Source organism: Dryobates pubescens, chromosome 31 (assembly GCF_014839835.1).
Source record: "Dryobates pubescens isolate bDryPub1 chromosome 31, bDryPub1.pri, whole genome shotgun sequence".
NCBI lineage: Eukaryota > Metazoa > Chordata > Aves > Piciformes > Picidae > Dryobates > Dryobates pubescens.
Genome location: NC_071642.1, coordinates 1953981 through 1975830, shown reverse-complemented (window position 1 = coordinate 1975830; position 21850 = coordinate 1953981). Strand labels below are relative to the sequence as shown.

Below are 21850 nucleotides of genomic sequence, written 5' to 3'. Positions count from 1 at the left end.
GTTGTGGGGAGGGGAGGGGAGGGGGATGTCCTCACCTTTTTATCTAGATAGCTATATCATGACAAATGTTTAACTTACTAACTCTGAGGAGGAGCGACGTAAACGCCAGCATCTATAATAAAGGAGTAGCTACCACCCCAGCTGCCCCTCCTGCTCCCACTCCTCTCCCTCAAGAAGCCAACCTCAGCCACCTCACTTCACCCAGGAGTCTCTCACACACAGAGAGAACACAGCTGGTTGGAAGAGACCTTCCAGATCACCCACTCCAAGCCCAGAGCTACCCCAAACCACAGCCCTAAGGGCCAGGTCCACAGAGTGCTCAGTGCTGGAGCACCCCCGGGGGTGGTGACTCCACCACTGCCCCTTGCAGACCATCCCAGAGCCTGGGAACCCTTCCAGAGAACCTTTCCAGTGCCTGGGAACCCTTCTGGGGCCTGAGCACCCCCGGGGGTGGTGACTCCACCACTGCCCCTTGCAGACCAACCCAGTGCCTGGGAACCCTTCCAGAGAACCTTTCCAGTGCCTGGGAACCCTTCTGGGGCCTGAGCACCCCCGGGGGTGGTGACTCCACCACTGCCCCTTGCAGACCATTCCAACCTCTGGGAACCCATTCAGTGAAGAAATATTTCCTGCTATCCAGGCTGGACCTCCCCTGGCACAGCTTGGGAGCAGTCCCTCCAGTCCTGCTGCCCCCTGCTAGGACCTCCCAACGAGCTCCTTTTGACTGCACCATGCCCTAGTAAGGTTGGACCTTCCCTGGGGCCCCTTCCAGCCTGGCATTCTGTGCTGGCATGGAGCTGGGCAGCCCCACACAGCTCCTGGTGTTGCTGCTGAAGGAGGGGCTTGAGGGGCAGGGGTGGTTCTCCCTGCAGCCTGAGCGACCAGAGAAGGTTGGAGAGTTGGAGCTCCCCCAGAGCTGCTGCCTGGCACAGAGGAAGAGGCTTCTCCCTGGCAGCCCCAAGGGCACACAGCCCCCATGATGGTAATGCTGCTCTGGGAGCCTAAGGGATTGGTGTTTGGAGGTCTGTGACCCTGAAACACTGCTGAGGAGCCCCTGGATTGCCTTGGGCTGCTTCCCCTGGGACTGGCAGAAGGGTTTGTGCCATGTCAGAGAATCATCGAATGAATCATCAGGGTTGGAAGGGAGCTGAAGGCTCAGCCAGTCCCAAACCCCCTGCCATGGGCAGGGACACCTCACACCACAGCAGGTTGCTCACAGCCACATCCAGCCTGGCTGCAAACACCTCCAGAGATGAGGCTGATGCCTGGAGGAGCAGAGGGACAGAGAGCTTCAGCAGGACAGGACAAGGGGGTGGGGGGTTTGGAACAGAGAGAGGCAGATTCAGACTGGGAGAGAAGGGAGAGATCTTCACCCTGAGGGTGGGGAGAGCCAGAGGCTGGGAGCTGCCCCATCCCTGGCTCCATCCCAGCTCAGGCTGTGTGGGGCTCTGAGCAGCCTGCTCTGGTTGGGGCTGTCCCTGCTGAGTGCAGGGGGGGTGGCCTGGGTGAGCTTTAGAGGTCTCTTCCCAGCCAACCCATTCCGTGATCCTACTGCTCCTAGGAGCAGCTCCGAGCACAGCTGCCCCCAGCACTGCCTGGCTGCTCCTGCAGCCACACCAGGCTGTCACCTTGGGGCACCAAATTGTCACCTCGGGGGGGGGGGGGAAGGATTTGTGGCAGCTCTGAGCATCTCTGCCGGGCTCCACCCAGCCCCCACCTGCTCCCCCAGCCCAGCCACCCCCCCAGCACCTCTCTGCAGCAGAGCTGGGCAGTGCCACCTCAATGTCCCCCCCCAGCAGCCACCCCCATCCTCCCCACCCCCCCAAACCAGCACGAAACGAGGAAGTGGGAGGGGAAAAGAAAAAGAAGAAGGGGACAAAAAATGAGCAGCAGTTTGCAGCTGCAGCAGAAGCAGAAGGGCAAAGGGATGGCCCTGAGCCCTCGGTGACAGCAGCCCCAGGACACAGGGACACCATGGTGAGTGCAAGGGGGACCCTCGCTGGGCTCCCCTCACCCTCTCTCCCTCGGGCACCCTGGGCACGTCCCCCTCTCCTCCTGCCACCTCAGAGCTGGCACTGTCCCCTCCTGCTCCCTTCGTGGTCCTTTGCTGCTTTCGGGGAGGTGCCAGCAGCTCACCTCTGGGGAGGGCACAGCGCTGCCCGGGCTGGGGACAGGGAGCAGGGCTGGGGCTGGGTGCAGGGTCGGTGCCCCCCCGGGAGCTGGCCCCAGCAGATGGGGGACATGGGGAGGGGTGAGGCCAGGCTGGCCCCCAGAGGGGTTGATTCTGCTGGGGGTGCCCACAGGAGAAACTTTGTGTTCCTCTTGGCCCAGCCTCCCACCAGCGCTTCTGGTTTCGGGGCCGGTGGTGCTGGCAGGATGTGGGCAGAGGGCTGCAGGGGGGCAGCAGGAACCCCCTCCCCAGGCCAGCTCATGCCTGGAAGGACCCTCTGGGTGTCAGTGCCAAGGGCTGGACCTTGCACCCCGGCAGGCACAGGGTGCAGGGCACCTGGGAGGGCAGCAGCCGGAGCTGGAGGCTGCTGTGGAGGCAGAAGAGGCCTCAGAAGCAGCTGAGGCATGGAGAGAGGCTCTGCACGGGGTGGCCACAGCTGTGCCCTTCAGACTCCAGCTGCGGGGCTGATGCTGCCCCCAGACCCTTCCCCTTCCTGCGTGGGTGGGAGGTGGCCAGGCTGGAACGGAGCCTCCTCCCCCCCCGTGGCTGTTTGCCACCCCTGAGGAGCTGCCCAGGTGCTGTCCCCTGCAGGATGCCAACCCCCTCCCCGCTGCCCCCCACACCTGGAGCTGGTTTGTGGCTCTGTGAAGGGCTCCACAGCCACAGCCTCAGCTGGGAGCCAGCTCTGGGGGCAGCCCCCAGCCCCAGAACGCTGCAGGAACCTTCCCATCCCCAACCCCTGTGCCTGGGAGCTGGGGGGGGGGGTGGCCACGGTGGAATCCCCCTCCCTCCCCCCATGTTTGCTCTTCTCAGGGCTTCCTGTGGTTTGAAGGTGTTGGCTGCCTGGGGCTTGGTCTGTCTCCAGATCAAGAGCTGCCACCTTGGGCTCCCTCTGCTTCCTGCCCAGGGCTTGCAGCCTGCTGCTGGGGGCTCAGAGCTGCAAACCAGATGATGGTTTGTCATCTCTGCCACGGGGCTGCTCCCCTCCCTGCCCCAGCACTCACATGTGGTGGCAGTGATGGTGACAGCCTCCATCCCACAGGCCTGGCCTGGGAGGGTTCAGGTTGGGCATAAGGAAGACTCTTTTGCTTTTTCTTCCACTCTGAGGAGGGTGAGAGCCTGGCCCAGGCTGCCCAGAGGGGTGGGAGGTGCCCCTGAGCTCCAGGCCAGGCTGGATGAGGCTCTGAACAGCCTCACCTGGCAGAAGTGTCCCTGCCCATGGCTGGGTGACCTCTACAGGTCCCTTCCAACCCAACCTGTTCTGTGGTTTCTGGGGGTCTCGATGAGGCTCTCCAGGCATGCACCCAGGAGATCAACAGCACAGCAAAGTCCTCTGTGCAAAGCAGCTGCAAACTGCCCCTGGAAGCCCAGGCCAAGGGCAGCTGAACCCTGCTGGGCTCAGCTTGAGGATCAAATTGAGGTGTTTGGCCCAGGCCACCTTCCCTGGGGGTCCCCCCAGGGTGCTGCTGCTCTCTGGCTCATCCCTGACCCTGGCCTGGGGCAGAGGAAGGGACAGAGGAGCCACTGCCCCCAACCTCTGGGACCCCTACCCACAGCCCCTGTCCTGTGCTTGCTGGACACTGCATCTGGGGGAGAATCCTTCCTCTTCATCCTCCTCCCAGCTTAGTGAGCCCCAGCCCCATGACCCCCAGCCCCATGACCCCCCTGCTGTGCCCCCTCCTGGGGCATGCTGAGGGAAGCCAGGCAGCCTTTGTGCTCCCAGAAACCTGGTGGGGACACAGCCAGAGAGGACCTTCCCCTGCAGCCCAGCACTGAGTGCCCTGCAGCTGGCTGGCACCAGGTGCCCCAGCCCGGGGCAGGAAAGCCCCAAACCTGTGCCCAGGGGAAGAGGAGGTGTGGGGAAGGCCACTGCTGAGAGCTCTGAGGGCACTCATTGGGCTGAAGGAGAAACTCTGGCTGCCAGCTCAGGTGTGGCAAAGCTGACAGTACAGGAAATGCTCTTTTTTGCCCTAATTTGGTGTCCTGAGTGGGCAGCCCAGCCCAGCCCAGGTGCCTGTGCCAGTGGGCTCAGGGGCATGGGGGCAGGGCACAGTGTTGGCTTCTCCTGACCTGCTCCTCTCTGCCTTCCCCGGGGGTCTGGCCAGGTTGGATTGAAGCTGGGCAGCTCCCTGGGGTCCCCAGCAGCTCCCTGAGGTCCCCAGCAGCTCTGGGGGTCCCCAGCAGCTCTTGGGGTCCCCAGCAGCTCCCTGGGTGACAGGATGGTGACCTGAGCCCGGCTGTGCTTTTCCTGGTGGCTTTCCTAGGGGCTTATCAGGGAGGAGGGGAAGGCAAGGGAAAGGCTCACAAGCAGCCAGCAGGAGGATGAGCAAAGCCCCCTCACACGGTTCCAGGCTGCGTGAGCAGCCCCCCTGCAGCCTCGGAGCTGGCCCAGGTCCTCGCATCCCAAGGGCAGAGGATGGGAACCCTAAAAGCCAGCAGCTCCTGCGCCAGGGCTTGGGCTGCGCTCGAAGCCAAGAGCCCTCCCAGCTCCCCGGGGGGCTTGGGTGGCACTTGGAGTCTGGGAGGGGCATGGATGGTGGTCTGGGTCTCAAAGCCCAGCAGGGAAGGAGGCAGCCAGGGGGTGCAGCAGCATCCTGCCCCACGATGGTCCTTCTGCCCCCAGCGTGCTGGGGGTGCGGGGCCGAGCCGAGCCCCCGCGGGGCAGACAGGAGGCTGCGAACACATCTGGGGCTGCAGGGCTGAGAGCCAGCAGGAAAATGAAGCACAAGGGGAAGAGAAGAAAAGGGAAATGGAACGAGTAAGAGGCTGGCGGTGAGGAGGGGGTGGAGGAGAAGTGAAATCAGTACTGGGAGCCGTGGGGGGAAAGAGGAACAGTGGGGGCCAGGGGCGGCTCCAGCTGGGGTGTCCCCTCCTGGGCACCAGGGGTGCCTGCAGCAGGTTTCTTCTGTGGCATCCTGCACAAGCAGCCTTTGAGTTGTTTCCTTCCTGCGGGGTGAAATCTCCACCCCCCCAGCCCGGGGCTGTGTGTGGGTTAGATCCCAGCCCCCGAGGATGGAGCCCGGAGAGCTGGGAAGCAGGTCCTGGCACCACGGTTTGGGGCTGGCTTGGCCCTGGGCAGCCTGCTCGAGCTGGAGCTGTCCCTGCTGCCTGCAGGGGGGTTGGACAAGATGGCCCTGGAGGGTCCCTGTGAAGCTGCTGAGTCAAGGCTTGGACTTAGCCACCTTAAAGCTCTCCTCCAACCCAGACGACTCTGTGACTGTGATCCTCCCTCCTTGGGCAGGGAGGAAAGAGACCCTGGTGGAAATGGGACACAGGGGTGCAGAGGATGCCCAGTGCCAGGGGTGCTCCCACCAGCTGCATGCTTTGCCCTTCCCCTGGGTTAGTTTTGCTGCCCCTTTGCCTCAGGAGCAGAGTTTGAGCACCAGTTGCTTCATTAGTCCCTGGAAAGCTCCATAAGGAGCAGGAGGGAGGCTACAGAGGTGCCCCCAGGCTGTCAGTGCTGCTCCTCCCTGGCATGACAGACACATGGTGAGGCAGGATCTGGCCAGAGGGATGAGGCAAGGCTCTGGGGTTCTGAGCTTCCCTTTCCCCAGAGGTGCCTGGTTTGGAGGCACAGCTGGGGCAGGGACCAGGCAGAGCTGCCAGCAGCTCAGGGGGAGCATCACTGGCGGCCCTGGAGCAGTGCCTGTGCTCCTCCCCTCCCCACAGGGCAGCAAGGAACGCTTCCACTGGCAGAGCCACAACGTCAGGCAGAGTGGGGTGGATGACATGGTCCTGCTCTCCAAGATCTCCGAGGAGGCCATCGTGGAGAACCTCCGGAAGCGCTTCATGGACGACTACATCTTTGTATCCTCCCTGCAGCAGTGCCTCAGGCTGCAGCAGTGCCTCAGGCAGCAGCAGTGCCTCAGGCTGCAGCAGTGCCTCAGGCAGCAGCAGTGCCTCAGGCAGCAGCAGTGCCACAGGCAGCAGCAGTGCCTCAGGCTGCAGCAGTGCCACAGGCTGCAGCAGTGCCACAGGCTGCAGCAGTGCCTCAGGCAGCAGCAGTGCCTCAGGCTGCAGCAGTGCCTCAGGCTGCAGCAGTGCCTCAGGCTGCAGCAGTGCCACAGGCTGCAGCAGTGCCTCAGGCTGCAGCAGTGCCACAGGCAGCAGCAGTGCCACAGGCTGCAGCAGTGCCACAGGCTGCAGCAGTGCCACAGGCTGCAGCAGTGCCTCAGGCAGCAGCAGTGCCACAGGCTGCAGCAGTGCCACAGGCTGCAGCAGTGCCACAGGCTGCAGCAGTGCCTCAGGCTGCAGCAGTGCCACAGGCAGCAGCAGTGCCTCAGGCAGCAGCAGTGCCTCAGGCTGCAGCAGTGCCTCAGGCTGCAGCAGTGCCTCAGGCAGCAGCAGTGCCTCAGGCTGCAGCAGTGCCACAGGCTGCAGCAGTGCCTCAGGCAGCAGCAGTGCCTCAGGCAGCAGCAGTGCCTCAGGCTGCAGCAGTGCCTCAGGCTGCAGCAGTGCCTCAGGCAGCAGCAGTGCCTCAGGCTGCAGCAGTGCCTCAGGCTGCAGCAGTGCCACAGGCTGCAGCAGTGCCTCAGGCTGCAGCAGTGCCTCAGGCAGCAGCAGTGCCACAGGCAGCAGCAGTGCCACAGGCTGCAGCAGTGCCTCAGGCTGCAGCAGTGCCTCAGGCAGCAGCAGTGCCACAGGCTGCAGCAGTGCCTCAGGCTGCAGCAGTGCCTCAGGCTGCAGCAGTGCCACAGGCTGCAGCAGTGGCTCAGGCAGCAGCAGTGCCTCAGGCTGCAGCAGTGCCACAGGCTGCAGCAGTGCCTCAGGCTGCAGCAGTGCCTCAGGCTGCAGCAGTGCCACAGGCTGCAGCAGTGCCTCAGGCAGCAGCAGTGCCACAGGCAGCAGCAGTGGCTCAGGCAGCAGCAGTGCCTCAGGCTGCAGCAGTGCCACAGGCTGCAGCAGTGCCTCAGGCTGCAGCAGTGCCTCAGGCTGCAGCAGTGGCTCAGGCAGCAGCAGTGCCTCAGGCTGCAGCAGTGCCTCAGGCTGCAGCAGTGCCACAGGCAGCAGCAGTGCCTCAGGCTGCAGCAGTGCCTCAGGCTGCAGCAGTGCCTCAGGCTGCAGCAGTGCCACAGGCAGCAGCAGTGCCTCAGGCTGCAGCAGTGCCTCAGGCTGCAGCAGTGCCTCAGGCAGCAGCAGTGCCACAGGCAGCAGCAGTGCCACAGGCTGCAGCAGTGCCACAGGCAGCAGCAGTGCCACAGGCTGCAGCAGTGGCTCAGGCAGCAGCAGTGCCTCAGGCTGCAGCAGTGCCTCAGGCTGCAGCAGTGCCTCAGGCTGCAGCAGTGCCACAGGCTGCAGCAGTGCCTCAGGCTGCAGCAGTGCCACAGGCTGCAGCAGTGCCTCAGGCAGCAGCAGTGCCACAGGCTGCAGCAGTGCCACAGGCTGCAGCAGTGCCTCAGGCTGCAGCAGTGCCTCAGGCTGCAGCAGTGCCACAGGCAGCAGCAGTGCCTCAGGCTGCAGCAGTGCCTCAGGCTGCAGCAGTGCCACAGCCTGCAGCAGTGCCACAGGCTGCAGCAGTGCCTCAGGAGTGCCTCAGGCTGCAGCAGTGCACAACCCCACCTCCCTCAGTCTGTCCCCATAGCAGAGCAGCTGCAGCCTTCCATCCAGCTCAGCCTCACCCTTGCCCTGCCCCCTGCCCTGCCCCCTGCCCTGCAGAGCTGGCCACGCTGGGGCTGTGGTGGCCACGCTGGGGCTGTGGTGGCCACGGGGCTGAGCTGCCTGCTGAGGGCTGTGGTTTGCCTGAAGATGGTCTCTGTCCTTACAAGGCCATGCTCTGTCCTGGGCTGGTGCTGACACGGGGACACAGCCACCCTCAGAGCTATTTCAGGGCTTTCAGTGTCTGCAGAGCTTTGGCCTTGGGGTTAGACTTTTTTTTTTCCCTCTTATTTTTGGAGCTCAACAAAACCCCAACCCTCCAAAACAACAACCAAAAACCACTGCCCCAGGCAGCCTCTTTCTTCCTTTTTGTGGTGCTGCTGAGCACCAGACCCCATCCAGCTGTGACTCAACACCCCCAAGCTTCTGCATTTCCCAGCAGAGCCCCTTGCTGCCTGCACCTCAGCTGCTCTTCCCCCACCCCCAGCCTCAGGTGGGGCAAAAGCAGGGCTCAGGGGTACCCCCCCCAGCACTCTTCTGTCCTCAGCCTCCCTCACCTCAGTACAGCATGGAAGGGGTTGGGAGGGACCTCAAAAGGTCATCCAGCCCAAGCCCCCTGCCCTCAGCAGGGCCACCCAGGGCAGGAACACATCCAGGTGGGGTTTGGATGCCTCCAAACAGGCAGAAGGAGACTCCACAACCTCTCTGGGCAGCCTGCTCCAGGGCTCTGCCACCTTGACAGTGAAAAGGTTTCTCCTCCTGTTCCCATGGCACCTCCTCTGCTCCAGCTTGCCCCCAGTGCCCCTTGGCACTGCCCTTGGGCATCCCCGAGCACAGCCTGGCTCCCTCCTCCCCACACTGCCCTGCACATCTTGATCCACATGGATGAGGACATCCCTCAGGCTCCTCTGCTCCAGGATAAAGAGTGGTCAGGGCTTGGCCCAGGCTGCCCAGGCAGGTGGTGGAGTCCCCAGCCCTGGAGGTGCTCAAGGAACCCCTGGCCATGGTCTGGTGGCCGTGGAGGGCTTGGGTTGCTGGTGGGACTCAGAAAGCTTCTCCAACCACAGCAGTTCTATGATGCTGTGCATTCCAGGATGCTGGAAATGCAGCCAGGGAGCTATGGGGAGGCTCCTGCTGTACCCTGCTCTGATGACACCAGGAGGGACACCCCATGGCCCAGCACCGGGCACAGCACCGAGCCGTGGCAGCAGCTCTGCCTGAAAGCCCTGCTGCTGTTCCTCCAGGAAGGACCTCCCCAGCCACCTTCCTGCCCCTGGGTCAGGAAGGGAGGACAAGAGCAAGGACAGATGGACCTTAACCTGCCTCTCAGACCTACATTGGGCCGGTGCTGATCTCTGTCAACCCCTTCAAGCAGATGCCCTACTTCACCGACCGCGAGGTTGAGCTCTACCAGGGAGCGGTGAGCCTGCCCCTGCCCCCTGCCTCTGCCCCTGCCCCTGCCCCTGCCCCCTGCCTCCTGGGCAGCTGGGGGGACACAGCCAAGGCTTCACTGGGCTTCATTTGGGGTGATCTGGGAAAGCCACAGCAGCTGCATGGGGAAGAAGAGGCTCAACAGGGCCAAGGGCTGAGTCCTGCACTTGGGTCACAAAAATGCCGTGAGTGGAACTGGCCTGAAGTTAATCATAGTGGGAGGGGAGTTAGGTTGGGCATGAGGAACAATTTCTTCCCCAGAAGGGTTGTCAAGCCCTGGCCCAGGCTGCCCAGGGCAGTGGTGGAGCCTCCATCCCTGGAGGGGCTTCAGAGCTGTGTAGATGTGGTGCTGGGGGCCATGGTTCGGTGGTGCCCTGGCAGTGCTGGGCTCAGGCTTGGAGTCCCTGATCCTAAAGGTCTCCTCCAACTAAAATGATTCTATGGAACACCTCGGGGGGGTCCCCTGAGTGTCCCCTGAGTGTCCCCATCCTCCCCAGCCCTTTGGGTGCCACAGGGGTCACTGCTCCCAGGTCGATCCATGGGGAGTCAGGAGCAGATCCACCTCCCTGGAAAACTCAGCTCAGACATCCACCCCAAAGCGACCCAAGAATGGCCCAACCCACCCCAGGGAGTAGCTCAGGCTCCCCCCACCAGCTTCCCAAGGAGGAGGGAAGAGTCAGCCCCCCCTGGCAGACTGCTGCTGACCTCCTGCCCGTGGCAGGAGCTCCGTTCCCCCTCCCTGCTGGCGCCGCTGCCCTGCGCCACGCACGGGCAGGGCGAAGGGGGCCTGGGGAGGGGGCTGAGGGCAGGGAGCTGCAGGTGGCCCTGGGCTCAGCTGTCCTTGCCCCTGATTTTAGGCTCAGTATGAGAACCCTCCCCACATCTACGCCCTGACAGACGCCATGTACCGCAACATGCTGATCGACGGCGAGAACCAGTGCGTCATCATCAGGTAGGGCATGCCCAGGGGCCTCCTCCCACCACAGGAGACCCAAGGCATGAGGGTGACTGAGGAGACCCAAGGCATGGGGGTGCCTGCAGGGACCCCCCAATCCTGGCTGTGAGCACCATGAGGAGCTGCAGGAGCCCTGTCCTGGGCTGGGACCCCAGCCTTGTGCAATGCCTCTTTCCGGCTGGGTGTTGCAAGGGGCTGTGGGGCAAGGCCAGAGACTTCCCCTTGGAGCTCCCAAGTCCTCTTCCTGCCCTCCAAAATCCAGCAACAAGAAGCCCAGCACCTTCCCCTGGAGCAGCTCCTCACCCAGCCTTGCTCTGGCCCCTCTCACGGCGGGGGTGGTGTGGTCAGCAGGTCTGGGGATGGGATTGTCCCCAGCTGCTCAGCACTGGGGGGGGCACACCTCGAGCCCTGGGGGCAGTTTTGTGCCACCCACTCCAAGAAGGACATTGAGAGGCTGGAGTGGATGCAGACAAGGGCAACCAAGCTGGGGAAGGGTCTGGGGAGCAGGGCTGGGGAGCAGCAGCTGAGGGAGCTGGGGGGGTTCAGCCTGGGGAAGAGGAGGCTGAGGGAGACCTCACTGCTCTCTGCAGCTCCCTGAGAGGAGGCTGCAGCCAGGTGGGGGTTGGGCTCTGCTCACATGCAACAAGTGCCAGGGCAAGAGGAAACAGCCTCGAGTTGTGTCAAGGGAGGTTCAGGTTGGGTATTTCCTCCCAGCAGAGGTTCTCAGGCACTGCCCCAGGCTGCCCAGGGAGGTGGTGGAGTCCCCATCCCTGGAGGGGTTTAAAAGCTGCCTGGATGTGGTGCTGAGGGCCGTGGTGCAGTGGCAGTGGCTTAGCAGCAGTGGTGGAACTGTGAGCTCTGGGTGAAGCCTTGGGCTTGATGCTCTCCAAGCTCTCTTCCACCCTCAGCACTTCTGTGATTCCCTGACTCCAAAGCCCTGAGCACCCCCAGAGCACCCCCAGAGCACCCCCAGGCATCCCCAGCGAGCTTGGCAGTGGGGAGGACACCTCCTCTGTCCCCTGCTGGCCACCCCTGGCCCTTCTGCAGCATCCCAGCCCAAGCGCCCCCGGGGGATGTCTCTGCTGGGGAGTGTCTCTGCTGGGAGGGGGGGTGTCTCTGCTGGGGGTGTCTCTGCTGGGGGTGTCCCTGCTGGGGGTGTCTCTGCTGGGAGGGGGGGTGTCTCTGCTGGGGGTGTCTCTGCTGGGGGTGTCCCTGCTGGGGGTGTCTCTGCTGGGAGGGGGGGTGTCTCTGCTGGGGGGTGTCCCTGCTGGGGGTGTCTCTGCTGGGGGTGTCTCTGCTGGGGGTGTCCCTGCTGGGAGGGGGGGTGTCCCTGCTGGGGGTGTCTCTGCTGGGGGGTGTCCCTGCTGGGGGTGTCTCTGCTGGGGGTGTCCCTGCTGGGGGTGTCCCTGCTGGGGGTGTCTCTGCTGGGGGGTGTCTCTGCTGGGAGGGGGGGTGTCTCTGCTGGGGGTGTCCCTGCTGGGGGTGTCTCTGCTGGGGGTGTCCCTGCTGGGGCCGTTCCACCTCCTCTGCTCTTGGCCTTTGCACAGCGGAGAAAGCGGAGCCGGGAAGACAGTGGCAGCCAAGTACATCATGGGCTACATCTCCAAGGTGTCTGGGGGTGGAGAGAAGGTGCAGGTATGTCCCTGTGTGCCCCCCCCAACCGCTCCCCATCTGATGGTGGCACCAGGAGCAGCCCCAGGGGCAGACCCCGCAGAGCAGCCCCAGAGGAAGACCCCGCAGAGCCCCGGGGCTGTCCCCAGCGCTGAGCAGAGCTGCTGTGGGTGGGTAACCCCCACCCCCAGCTCGACCTTCTCCCTCCTCTGCCCCCAGCACGTGAAGGAGATCATCCTGCAGTCCAACCCTCTGCTGGAAGCCTTTGGGAACGCCAAGACCGTCCGGAACAACAACTCCAGCCGCTTCGTGAGTCACCGGGGCAGGGGCAGAGCCGCGGCCAGCATCCACCCCAGCGATGCTCCTGGGGGGCTGGGAGAGAAGGGGAAGGTGCTGAGGGGGCCTGGTGCAGCTCTGTGAGGAGCAAAGGCTGAGAGCCCTGGGGCTGAGAGCCTGGAGCAGAGCAGCCCCAGAGGGGAGCTGAGCTATGCTCAGCAGGAGCTAAAGGAGCTGTGGGGGGCAAGAGGCTGGGGCCAGACGATGCCAAGGGACAGGACAAGGGGCAGGGGGCACAAACTGGAACCCAGGAGGAGAAACTTCTTTGGTGTGAGGCTGCTGGAGCCTGGAGCAGGCTGTCCAGAGAGGTTGTGGAGTCTCCTCTGCAGAGCTTCCAACCCCCCCTGGGCACTGTGCTGCTGGGCAAGCTGCTGTGGGAGCCCTGCTGGAGCAGGGGGCTGGACTGGGTGAGCTCCAGAGGTCTTTTCCAGCCCTCCCCATGCTGGGATTTGGGGACTCTACAACCCCAAGAGGGAAGTCAGGGCTGGAGGGAGTGAAGGGTCCCTGCAGCTGGGGCCGTGGCTCTCAGTGGGAGCTGTGCTGCTGCAGGGGAAGTACTTTGAGATCCAGTTCAGCCGGGGGGGAGAGCCTGACGGAGGGAAGATCTCCAACTTCCTGCTGGAGAAGTCGCGGGTGGTGAGCCAGAACCAGGGCGAGAGGAACTTCCACATCCACTACCAGGTACAGCCCGGGGCGGGGGGCACGGAGCCGGCTGGGCAGGGCAGGGCGGGGGCCCACAGCTCCTCTTTCCCAAGCAGCTCATCGAAGGAGCATCCCAGGAGCAGAGGCAGAACCTGGGCATCATGAGCCCAGACTACTACTACTACCTGAACCAGTCGGACACCTACCAGGTGGAAGGCACCGATGACCGCAGCGACTTCCACGAGACCATGGTGGGCACCCGGGCTGGGGGACCCCCAAAGCCAGCTGCAAGCTGGGCAGGGGCTGATGGGGTCCCCACCCTGCCCCCCCCCAGAATGCCATGCAGGTCATTGGCATCCGTGGAGAGGAGCAGCAGGTGGTGCTGCAGATCGTGGCAGGGATCCTGCACCTGGGCAACGTCAGCTTTCGGGAGGAGGGCAACTACGCTCGGGTGGAGAACCCTGACTGTGAGTGGTGGCCCTGCTCTGCCCCAGGGAGGCAGGGGGGGACCCTCACTTGGCAAAGTGCCCACAGCACAACGCCCCCCTGGCAGAGAGGAGAGGAGGAGAGCAGCATCTTAGAAGCATGAAATCAGTTTGCTCAGAAGGGACCTTTAAGAACACTGAGTCCAAGCCTCCCCCCAGCACTGCCAGGGCACCACTGAACCATGGCCCTCAGCACCACTCCTCCACAGCTTTACATCCCTCCAGGGTCTGGGACTCCACCACTGCCCTGGGCAGCCTGGGCCAGGCTTTGACAGCCCTTTGGGGGCAGAAGTTGTTCCTCATCTCCAACCCAAACCTCCCCTGGGGCAACTGGAGTTCATTTCCTATTGCCCTGTCCCTCGTTCCTGGGGCAGAGAGACCAACCCCAGCCTGGCTCCAGCCTCCTTCCAGGCAGCTGCAGAGAGCACTGAGGTCTCCCTCAGCCTCCTCCAGGCTGAACACCCCCAGCTCCCTCAGCATCTCCTCCCCAGCCCTGTTTTCCAGACCCTCTCCCAAGCTTTGTTGCCCTCCCTTGGACCTGCTCCAGCTCCTCAGTGACCTTCTTGGGGTGAGGAGCACAAAGGTTTGGCCCCACCAGTGCCCAGTCCAGGGTGCCTGCTCCTGCTGGCCACTGGTTATAGTTCTTTCAGACATGGCAGTGAGCAAGCAGCACAATTAAGTAATTAACCCAGAGCTTAATTAGCAAGAAGAGGGATGCCAGGAGTCCCTTGCTGTGATTTAGCAGAGGGAGGACCACATCCCCCACCCCCCGCTGCTGCCCTGGGGCTGGAGGGTCCGGCCGTGGCTGTGGGCGGTGAGCTGGGGGTGCAGGGGGGGAGCAGGCAGGCCTGAGCACCCCTCCTCGCTCTGCCCAGCCCTGGCCTTCCCTGCCTACCTGCTGGGCATCGACCAGGAGCGCCTCAACCAGAAGGTGACCAGCAGGAAGATGGACAGCAGGTGGGGAGGCCGCTCCGAGTCCATCACCGTCACCCTCAACGTGGAGCAGGCAGCCTACACCAGGGATGCCCTGGCCAAGGGGCTCTATGCACGAGTCTTCGACTTCCTGGTGGAGGTTGGTGGTCCTGGGGGGGGCTCATGGCATGGAGGGGACCTTCAGCACCCACCCCTGCCTGCAGCCGGCCCCTGCTGGAGCTGGCTCAGCACATCCCTCTCTGCAGTCCATCAACAGGGCCATGCAGAAGTCCTATGAGGAGTACAGCATCGGGGTGCTGGACATCTATGGCTTTGAAATATTCCAGGTGGGTGCTGCTTGGCTGGAGGAGGTCAGCTGGGGAATGTCCTTCCCTGCTCCTGCAGCAAGGAGGGGGGCTGGAGCAGGGGGCTGGAGCAGTCCACAGTCCCAAGAAGGGTCCCTGGGGGAGAGCAATAGAATCCCAGGATCCCAGCATGAATCCCAGCAGGGTGGGGGTTGGAAGGGACCTCTGGAGCTCACCCAGTCCAACCCCCCTCCTCCAGCAGGGCACCCACAGCAGCTTGCCCAGGAGCACAGTGGCCAGAGTGGGTAGGAAGCTCTCCACAGGAGACTCCACAACCTCTCTGGGCAGCCTGCTGCAGGCCCCCAGCAGCCTCACACCAAAGAATTTTCTCCTCCTGTTCAGATGGAACCTCCTGGGTTACAGTTTGTGTCCCTTGCCCCTTGTGCTGTCCCTGGGCACCACTGAGCAGAATCTGATCTGATCCTTTTGACCTTTACCATTTAGCTCCTGCTGAGCATTGCTCAGCTCCCCTCTGGGGCTGCTCTTCTCCAGGCTCCACACCCCCGGGGCTCTCAGCCTGCCCTCCCCAGGAGCCAGCTCAGCCTCACCTCCTCTTTCACCTTCTGTCCTTTTGCAGAAAAATGGCTTTGAGCAGTTCTGCATCAACTTTGTGAACGAGAAGCTGCAGCAGATCTTCATAGAGCTCACCCTGAAGGCAGAGCAGGTACAGGGCAGGGGGAGCTGCAGGGCTGCACCAGCACCCCGAGTCCTGCACCCTGCATCCCTGATGCCAGGCAGTCCCAGCACCACGGCAGGAGCAGGGGGGCTGCAGCCTGTCCCAGGGCTGGGGACCCAGCAGCTCTCCCTGCACTTCCCCAGGAGGAATATGTGCAGGAGGGGATCAAGTGGACCCAGATCCAGTACTTCAACAACAAGGTGGTGTGCGACCTGATAGAGAACAAGCTGGTGAGCGAGGTCCTCCCCTGCCTGCGAGCCTCTCTTGGCGAGCTGGGGCACAGGGAGGAGGACACTGCGTGGGCTGGGCGCTGCCAAGGATGAGGGGCGGCCTTTGCACCCCCATGGCTTCCTTCTCCCTCCCCCAGAACCCCCCCGGGATCATGAGTGTCCTGGATGATGTCTGTGCCACCATGCACGCCACCGGCGAGGGCGCAGACCAGACCCTGCTGCAGAAGCTGCAGGCAGCTGTGGGCACTCACGAGCACTTCAACAGCTGGAGCTCAGGCTTCATCATCCACCACTATGCAGGCAAGGTACAGCACCCTGCACCCCTCCTCCTGCATCCTGTATCCCTCCTCCTGCACCCTGCACCCCCACTCCTGCACCCTGCACCCCTCCTCCTGGACCCTGCACCCTTCCTTCTGCCCCCTGCACCACTCATCCTGCATCTCTCATCCTGCGTCCCGCATCCTGCATCCTGCCCCCTGCACCGCTCATCCCGCACCCCATGCCCCTCCTCCTGCATCCCACCCCTGCATCCTGCACCTCTCATCCTGCACCCCTCATCCTGCACCCCACAGCCCTGGCCACAGCAGCATGGGGCTGAGGTCCCTCTCCTGTCCCCAGGTCTCCTACGACGTGAGTGGCTTCTGCGAGCGCAACCGGGACGTGCTCTTCACCGACCTGATTGAGCTCATGCAGAGCAGTGAATAGTGAGTCCTGGCACAGCTGGGGTCCCCAGGCCACCCCAAAGGGCTGGGACAGAGGGTGGCATAAAGCTTTGTTGGTCCTGCCTCTGCTGGAGCCGTAGCTTAGGGTGCTCAGCACCCTGCATCTCCCCACGGGCATCGGCGGCGTCCCCTGGTTGAGCGCACAGCAGGCAGGGGCTGCAGGGCTGGGCAGAGGGGTCCTGACCCACCAGCACCAATCCTGCTTGGCCTGGGGACAAGGTGGCTCCAGCTCAGCGTGGCAGCTCTCACCTGGGGACTGTCCCCTGCCTTTCAGTGGCTTCATCCAGATGCTTTTCCCAGAAAAGCTTGAGTCTGACAAGAAGGGAAGGCCAACCACTGCGGGCTCCAAGATCAAGGTAGGGCCCCGAGGCTGCAGGAGAGCAGAGCCAGAGAGTCACAGAAGGATTAAGGCTGCAGAAGACCTCTAAGGTCATCAAGTCCAACCTGCTACCCAGCACCTCCGCGGTCACTAGGCCACGTCCTGGTGGTTATGGAGGTGCTGGGTCAAAGGTTGGACTTGGAGCTGTTGCCTGTGGGGTAGAGGCAGGGTGCTGGGCTCCCAGCAGCCGCTGTGATGCTCCAGAGGTTGATGCTTGCACCAGAAACAGGCCAACGACCTGGTGAACACCCTCATGAAGTGCACCCCACACTACATCCGCTGCATCAAACCCAACGAGACCAAGAAGCCTCGGGACTGGGAGGAGAGCAGGTAACAGAGGCCCCAGGGAACCCCCCAGAGCCTGGGCAATGGGAGCCAGCCATGGAGATCTGGCCAGGAACTGCCTTTCCCCCAACCAACTGCAGCCCTGGGCTGCTCCTTCAGTGCTGCACCCAGACCCAGGGGACTGCCGAGGAGGACCTGGGGACAGGCACACAGAAGGGCTCCGCCTGAGCCCCTGAAGCTCTTGCTCGGTGCAAAGCAATGGCAGAAGGGCCTGAGCAGGCCCTCCCCAGGAGCTGCCAACCCATGGCAGCCTGTCCCCCCCGGCCCCACAGGGTGAAGCACCAAGTGGAGTACCTGGGCCTGAAGGAGAACATCCGCGTGCGCCGCGCAGGCTTCGCCTACCGCCGCCTCTTCCGCAAGTTCCTGCAGCGGTGAGCGGGATGGGGGGCGGGGGGCATGGGGGAGGGGGGTCCCGCAGCCCAGCAGTGACCCCCAGGCCCCTCTCCCCCACAGCTACGCCATCCTCACCCCTGAGACGTGGCCGTCCTGGCGCGGGGACGAGCGGCAAGGGGTGCAGCACCTGCTGCGCTCCGTCGACATGGAGCCCGAGCAGTACCAGATGGGGCGCAGCAAGGTCTTCGTCAAGAACCCCGAGTCGGTGCGTGGCCAGGGCTCTGCTCCCCCAGCACAGCCTCCACAGACTGCCCACGGCCCTGGGCAGAGCTGGGGAGCCTTTGGGGGTGATGCAGCTGGGGCTTGGTGCTCAGCACCCCGTGTTCCCTCCCAGCTCTTCCTCCTTGGAGAGGTGTGGGAGCTGAGCACTGCTCTGGGCAGAGCTGGGGAGCCTTTGGGGGTGATGCAGCTGGGCTTGGTGCTCAGCACCCCGTGTTCCCTCCCAGCTCCTCCTCCTTGGAGAGGTGTGAGAGCTGAGCACTGCTCTGGGCAGAGCTGGGGAGCCTTTGGGGGTGATGCAGCTGGGCTTGGTGCTCAGCACCCCGTGTCCTTGCCAGCTTTTCCTGCTGGAGGAGATGAGGGAGAGGAAGTTCGACGGCTTCGCCAGGGTGATCCAGAAGGCCTGGCGCCGGCATGTGGCCGTCAGGAAGTATCAGCAGATGCGAGAGGAGGGTGAGGACTGCAGCACCCCTGCACCCCTCTGGGGGTCTCTCCCTGCACCTGAAAGGGCTCAGATTTCTTCACAGAATGGTCACAGATTTCCCAGCATGGGGAGGGTGGGAAGGGACCTCTGGAGCTCACCCACTCCAAGCCCCTGCTCCAGCAGGGCTCCCACAGCAGCTTGCCCAGGAGCACAGTGCCCAGGGCAGGTTGGGAGCTCTGCAGAGAAGGAGACTCCACAGCCTCTCTGGGCAGCCTGCTGCAGGCCTCCAGCAGCCTCACTCCAAAGGATTTTCTCCTCCTGTTCAGATGGAACCTCCTGGCTTCCAGTTTGTGGCCATTGCCCCTTGATCCATATGATGCCAGCTGCCATGATCCATATGACAGCCCCCACAGCTCCCACACCTCCCACATCTCCCACAGCTGCTTTGGGAGGGCAGGCACCGGCCAGGCAGGCAGGCAAAGCCTGAAGGCTGAGCCTCCTGTCCCACCAGCATGGCTCTTGGGGTCCTTCACAGCATCCAACATCCTCTACAACTTCAAGGAGCGGAGGAGGAACAGCATCAACAGGAACTTCGTGGGCGACTACCTGGGCATGGAGGAGCGCCCGGAGCTGCGGCAGTTCCTGGCCAAGAGGGAGAGGATCGACTTTGCCGACTCCATCACCAAGTACAACCGAAGGTTCAAGGTACCTGCACCCACCTGGGGCCCGGGGCAGGCCCAGGGGGGCTTGCCCTCGGCTGGGCTCTGTCTGTGTGTGTGTGTGTGTGTGTGTGTGCAGAGCTGGTGTCCCCCCTGCAAACCCCTCCTCACCCCCTCCTGCCTCTGCCCCTCTCCCCAGCCCATCAAGAGGGACTTCATCCTCACCCCCAAGTGCTTCTACCTGATTGGGAGGGAGAAGGTGAAGAAAGGTCCTGAGAAGGGGCAGGTCAAGGAGGTGCTCAAGAAGAAAGTGGAGCTGCAGGCGGTGAGCGGCGTCTCGCTGAGGTGTGTCCCTTGGCACAGGCTCTGTGCAGGGGTCCATGGGGTCAGGCTTCACCCAGCAGCTCCACCAAGCTCTGCTGGCTTCAGAGTCCTCAACCCAGGCCCCAGCACCTCACCTGTGGAGGCAGCAGAACGTTGAGCCATGGTGGGGAGGATCCCCCTTTGGAGGCCAGGGAGCTCCATTTGGCCTGGCAGTGTTGGGTGGATGGTTGGACTTGAGGACCTCAAAGGTCTCCTCCAACCACAGTGATTCTGTGGCTCCACAAACCACCCTCCACCTTAGCTCATAGAACCACACAAGTGTCAGGGCTGGAAGGGACCTCAGGGCTCAGCCAGTTCCAACCCCCTGCCGTGGGCAGGGACCCCTCACGCCAGCTCAGGTTGCTCACAGCCACATCCAGCCTGGCCGCACAAACCTCCAGAGCCAGCGAGGCTCCCAGCTTCCCCTCCTCCCCAGAACTGGCTGGCACCAGCCTTGCCCTCCACTGATGCCCCCTGCCACGGGGTGGGTCCCTCAGCACCAGGCAGGATGACTTCTTCATCCTCCACGAGAACGACTGCGACAGCCTCCTGGAGTCCATCTTCAAGACGGAGCTGCTCAGCCTGCTCTGCAAACGCTACGAGGAGCTCACCCGCACCAAGCTCTGCCTCTCCTTCAAGGACACGTGAGGATGGGCACCAGGGGGGGTGGCACAGCAGGGCAGGGCACCGCCCCCGAGGCCTCACAGCCTCTCCCTCTCTCCCAGACTACAGTTTCGGGTGAAGAAGGAGGGCTGGGGCGGCGGCGGCACCCGCAGCGTCACCTTCGTCAGGGGCCAGGGGGATGTGGCCACCCTCAAGGCTGGAGGCAAAACCCTCACGGTCAGCATCGGGGATGGGCTCCCCAGGAATGCCAGTGAGTGCCAGGGGGCTTGGGGGGCTACCAAGGGGGGGTGGGACAGGACTGCTGGGGCCACAGCTGGAGGCCTGGGAACATCTGGGTGAGCCAGCGTGTGGCCTGCCCAGGGGGGACCTGCTCCTGCTCGGGTGGTTGGGCAGCTGGGTGCCAGCTTTGGGGACACCCCTCCCAGCCAGCTGGCTCTGAGGACCATCAGCTAACAGGGGGCTCATGTCCCCCCAGAGCCCACGAGGAAGGCAGTGACGCAGAGCAGAGGTGGCAGCAGGTGCCCAGCACCGTCCCGAAGCGCCCCACCGGCACCCAGAGGTGAGAAGGGCAGCGCCAGGGTGGGGCGTGGGGGACCCCAGCCTGGCTCCAGCCCACGCTGCGCTCCCAGGGTGGGGGTGCAGGCTGAGCTTGGACCCCCCCCCAGTAATGCAGCATGCTGGGGTGGGGTCTCCCAGGTGCCTGCAGGAACGGAGCACCCCAGTTCCCACGTGGAGACCCCCGGGCTCCGAGGGACACCTACACAGCGGCCCAGAAGCAGGCCCGGGGGCCACCGGCTGCGGTGCTTCCCCCCCGCAGCACCGGGCACCAGCCCAGGGCACGGCCACCCTCCGAGCACAACATGGACTTCCTCAGGGTGCCCGACCAGGGGGTGGCTGGGTAGGTCCTCTGCTGCCACCAGCAGCTCCCTCCCTGCCTCCTCTTCCCTTCCCGTTGCTCCCAGTCCCAGGAGATGCTCTGTGCCCTCTGAGCAGTTTGGTCACTCAGAAGTCCAACCAGGTCTGGGCTATCCAGACTTACTGGCATCTCCCGCTCCTCACTGGCATCTCCCGCTCCTCACTGGCATCTCCCGCTCCTCACTGGCATCTCCAGTTCCTTACTGGCATCTCCAAGGCCTTACTGGCATCTCCAGCTCCCTGCTGGCATCTCCCAAGTCTCTTGCACACCTCAGTTCTCCCAGCTATAGAATCACAAAGGTTGGCAAAGACCTCTGAGATCACCGAGCCCAACCTTCCGCCCAACACCTCCACGACCACCTCACCACCTGTCCCCAGGTGCCACAGCTACTGGTGGGAGGGTGCCTCCACGCTCCCCTGGGCATGGCCAGCACATCGAGGGCCCAAAGCACCCTGTTGGGAGGGCAGGCTGGGCAGGAGGGCGCAGGACGCCCCCACGACCGCCCTCTGCCCTGCTCCCACAGCATGCAGCGCCGGCAGAGCCTGAGCCAGCGGCCACCCCCTGCGCGGCGTCCCAAGCCGCAGCCCAAGGCCACCCTGCCGCGCTGCCAGGCTCTCTACCAGTACGTTGGGCAGGACGTGGACGAGCTCAGCTTCAACGTGGGAGACGTCATCGACATCCTCCTGGAAGGTACCCCCGGGGGCCTGCCCTGCCCAGCTCCTCCCGGCCGTGGAGGGCAGCACCGCCCCCGCTCCAGCTCTCCTCCGCTCCCTCCCCAGATACCTCGGGCTGGTGGAAAGGTCGACTGCACGGCAAGGAGGGGCTCTTCCCTGGCAATTACGTGCAGAAGATCTGAGCCGGGCACCGTGGCCGAAGGCAAGGAGGAGGTCACCATCCTCCCACCTGCTGAAGTGGTGCCAAAGGCACCGATGGTGACTCCGTGATGGTTCTCCCCCGAGGCTGGCACTGAGCAAAGGCTTCCTTGTGAGCCCCCCGGCCCCGTGGGCTTGTGCTGGCTGCTGGGCTGGGCCAGTGCCAGCCGGTGGACTCCAGCTGTAGGTGGTGACCTCCCTGCAGTGAGGACAGGCTCCTTGCTTGCTGCTGCTTCATACCCTGGCAGTGGAGCTGCTCTGCTGATCCTGGGCTAGGAGGAGAATGATTGTTAATAATTAGGGGGAATAATCAGGCTCAGAAACCGAGTCCAGAGTTTGTCTTTCACCCTGGTGCTGGCCCCGTGACAAGAGTCCTGTGCCCACATGTCCCCCACGTGGGAGGACACACATCAGGGGCAGCCCTGCCCACCCCACGCTGAACCTTCCAGAGGATGCTGGACGTAGACTCCAGCTCCTCCAGGAACCCAGCTCGGGGGGCTCCACACCCCAGCACCACCCTGAACCA

General features: G+C 63.7%; 1 protein-coding gene across 1 annotated transcript; it reads left to right on the top strand.

Annotated features, from left to right (window-relative positions):
• Nucleotides 1-1916: 1916 nt before the first annotated feature.
• MYO1F (myosin IF) lies at nucleotides 1917-21631 on the top strand. The gene is made up of 28 exons (XM_054174979.1): nucleotides 1917-1977; nucleotides 5840-5977; nucleotides 9096-9185; nucleotides 10054-10148; nucleotides 11699-11786; nucleotides 11982-12071; nucleotides 12648-12779; nucleotides 12857-12991; nucleotides 13075-13207; nucleotides 14101-14297; nucleotides 14404-14484; nucleotides 15080-15166; nucleotides 15322-15408; nucleotides 15546-15713; nucleotides 16027-16112; nucleotides 16405-16486; nucleotides 16733-16839; nucleotides 17127-17225; nucleotides 17308-17452; nucleotides 17805-17919; nucleotides 18426-18595; nucleotides 18749-18894; nucleotides 19410-19556; nucleotides 19638-19786; nucleotides 20012-20095; nucleotides 20233-20434; nucleotides 20976-21142; nucleotides 21232-21631. Exons 1-28 carry the CDS (start codon nucleotides 1975-1977, stop codon nucleotides 21306-21308), a joined length of 3300 nt encoding a protein of 1099 aa, XP_054030954.1. The 5' UTR covers nucleotides 1917-1974; the 3' UTR covers nucleotides 21309-21631.
• The last annotated feature ends 219 nt before the right edge of the window (nucleotides 21632-21850 follow it).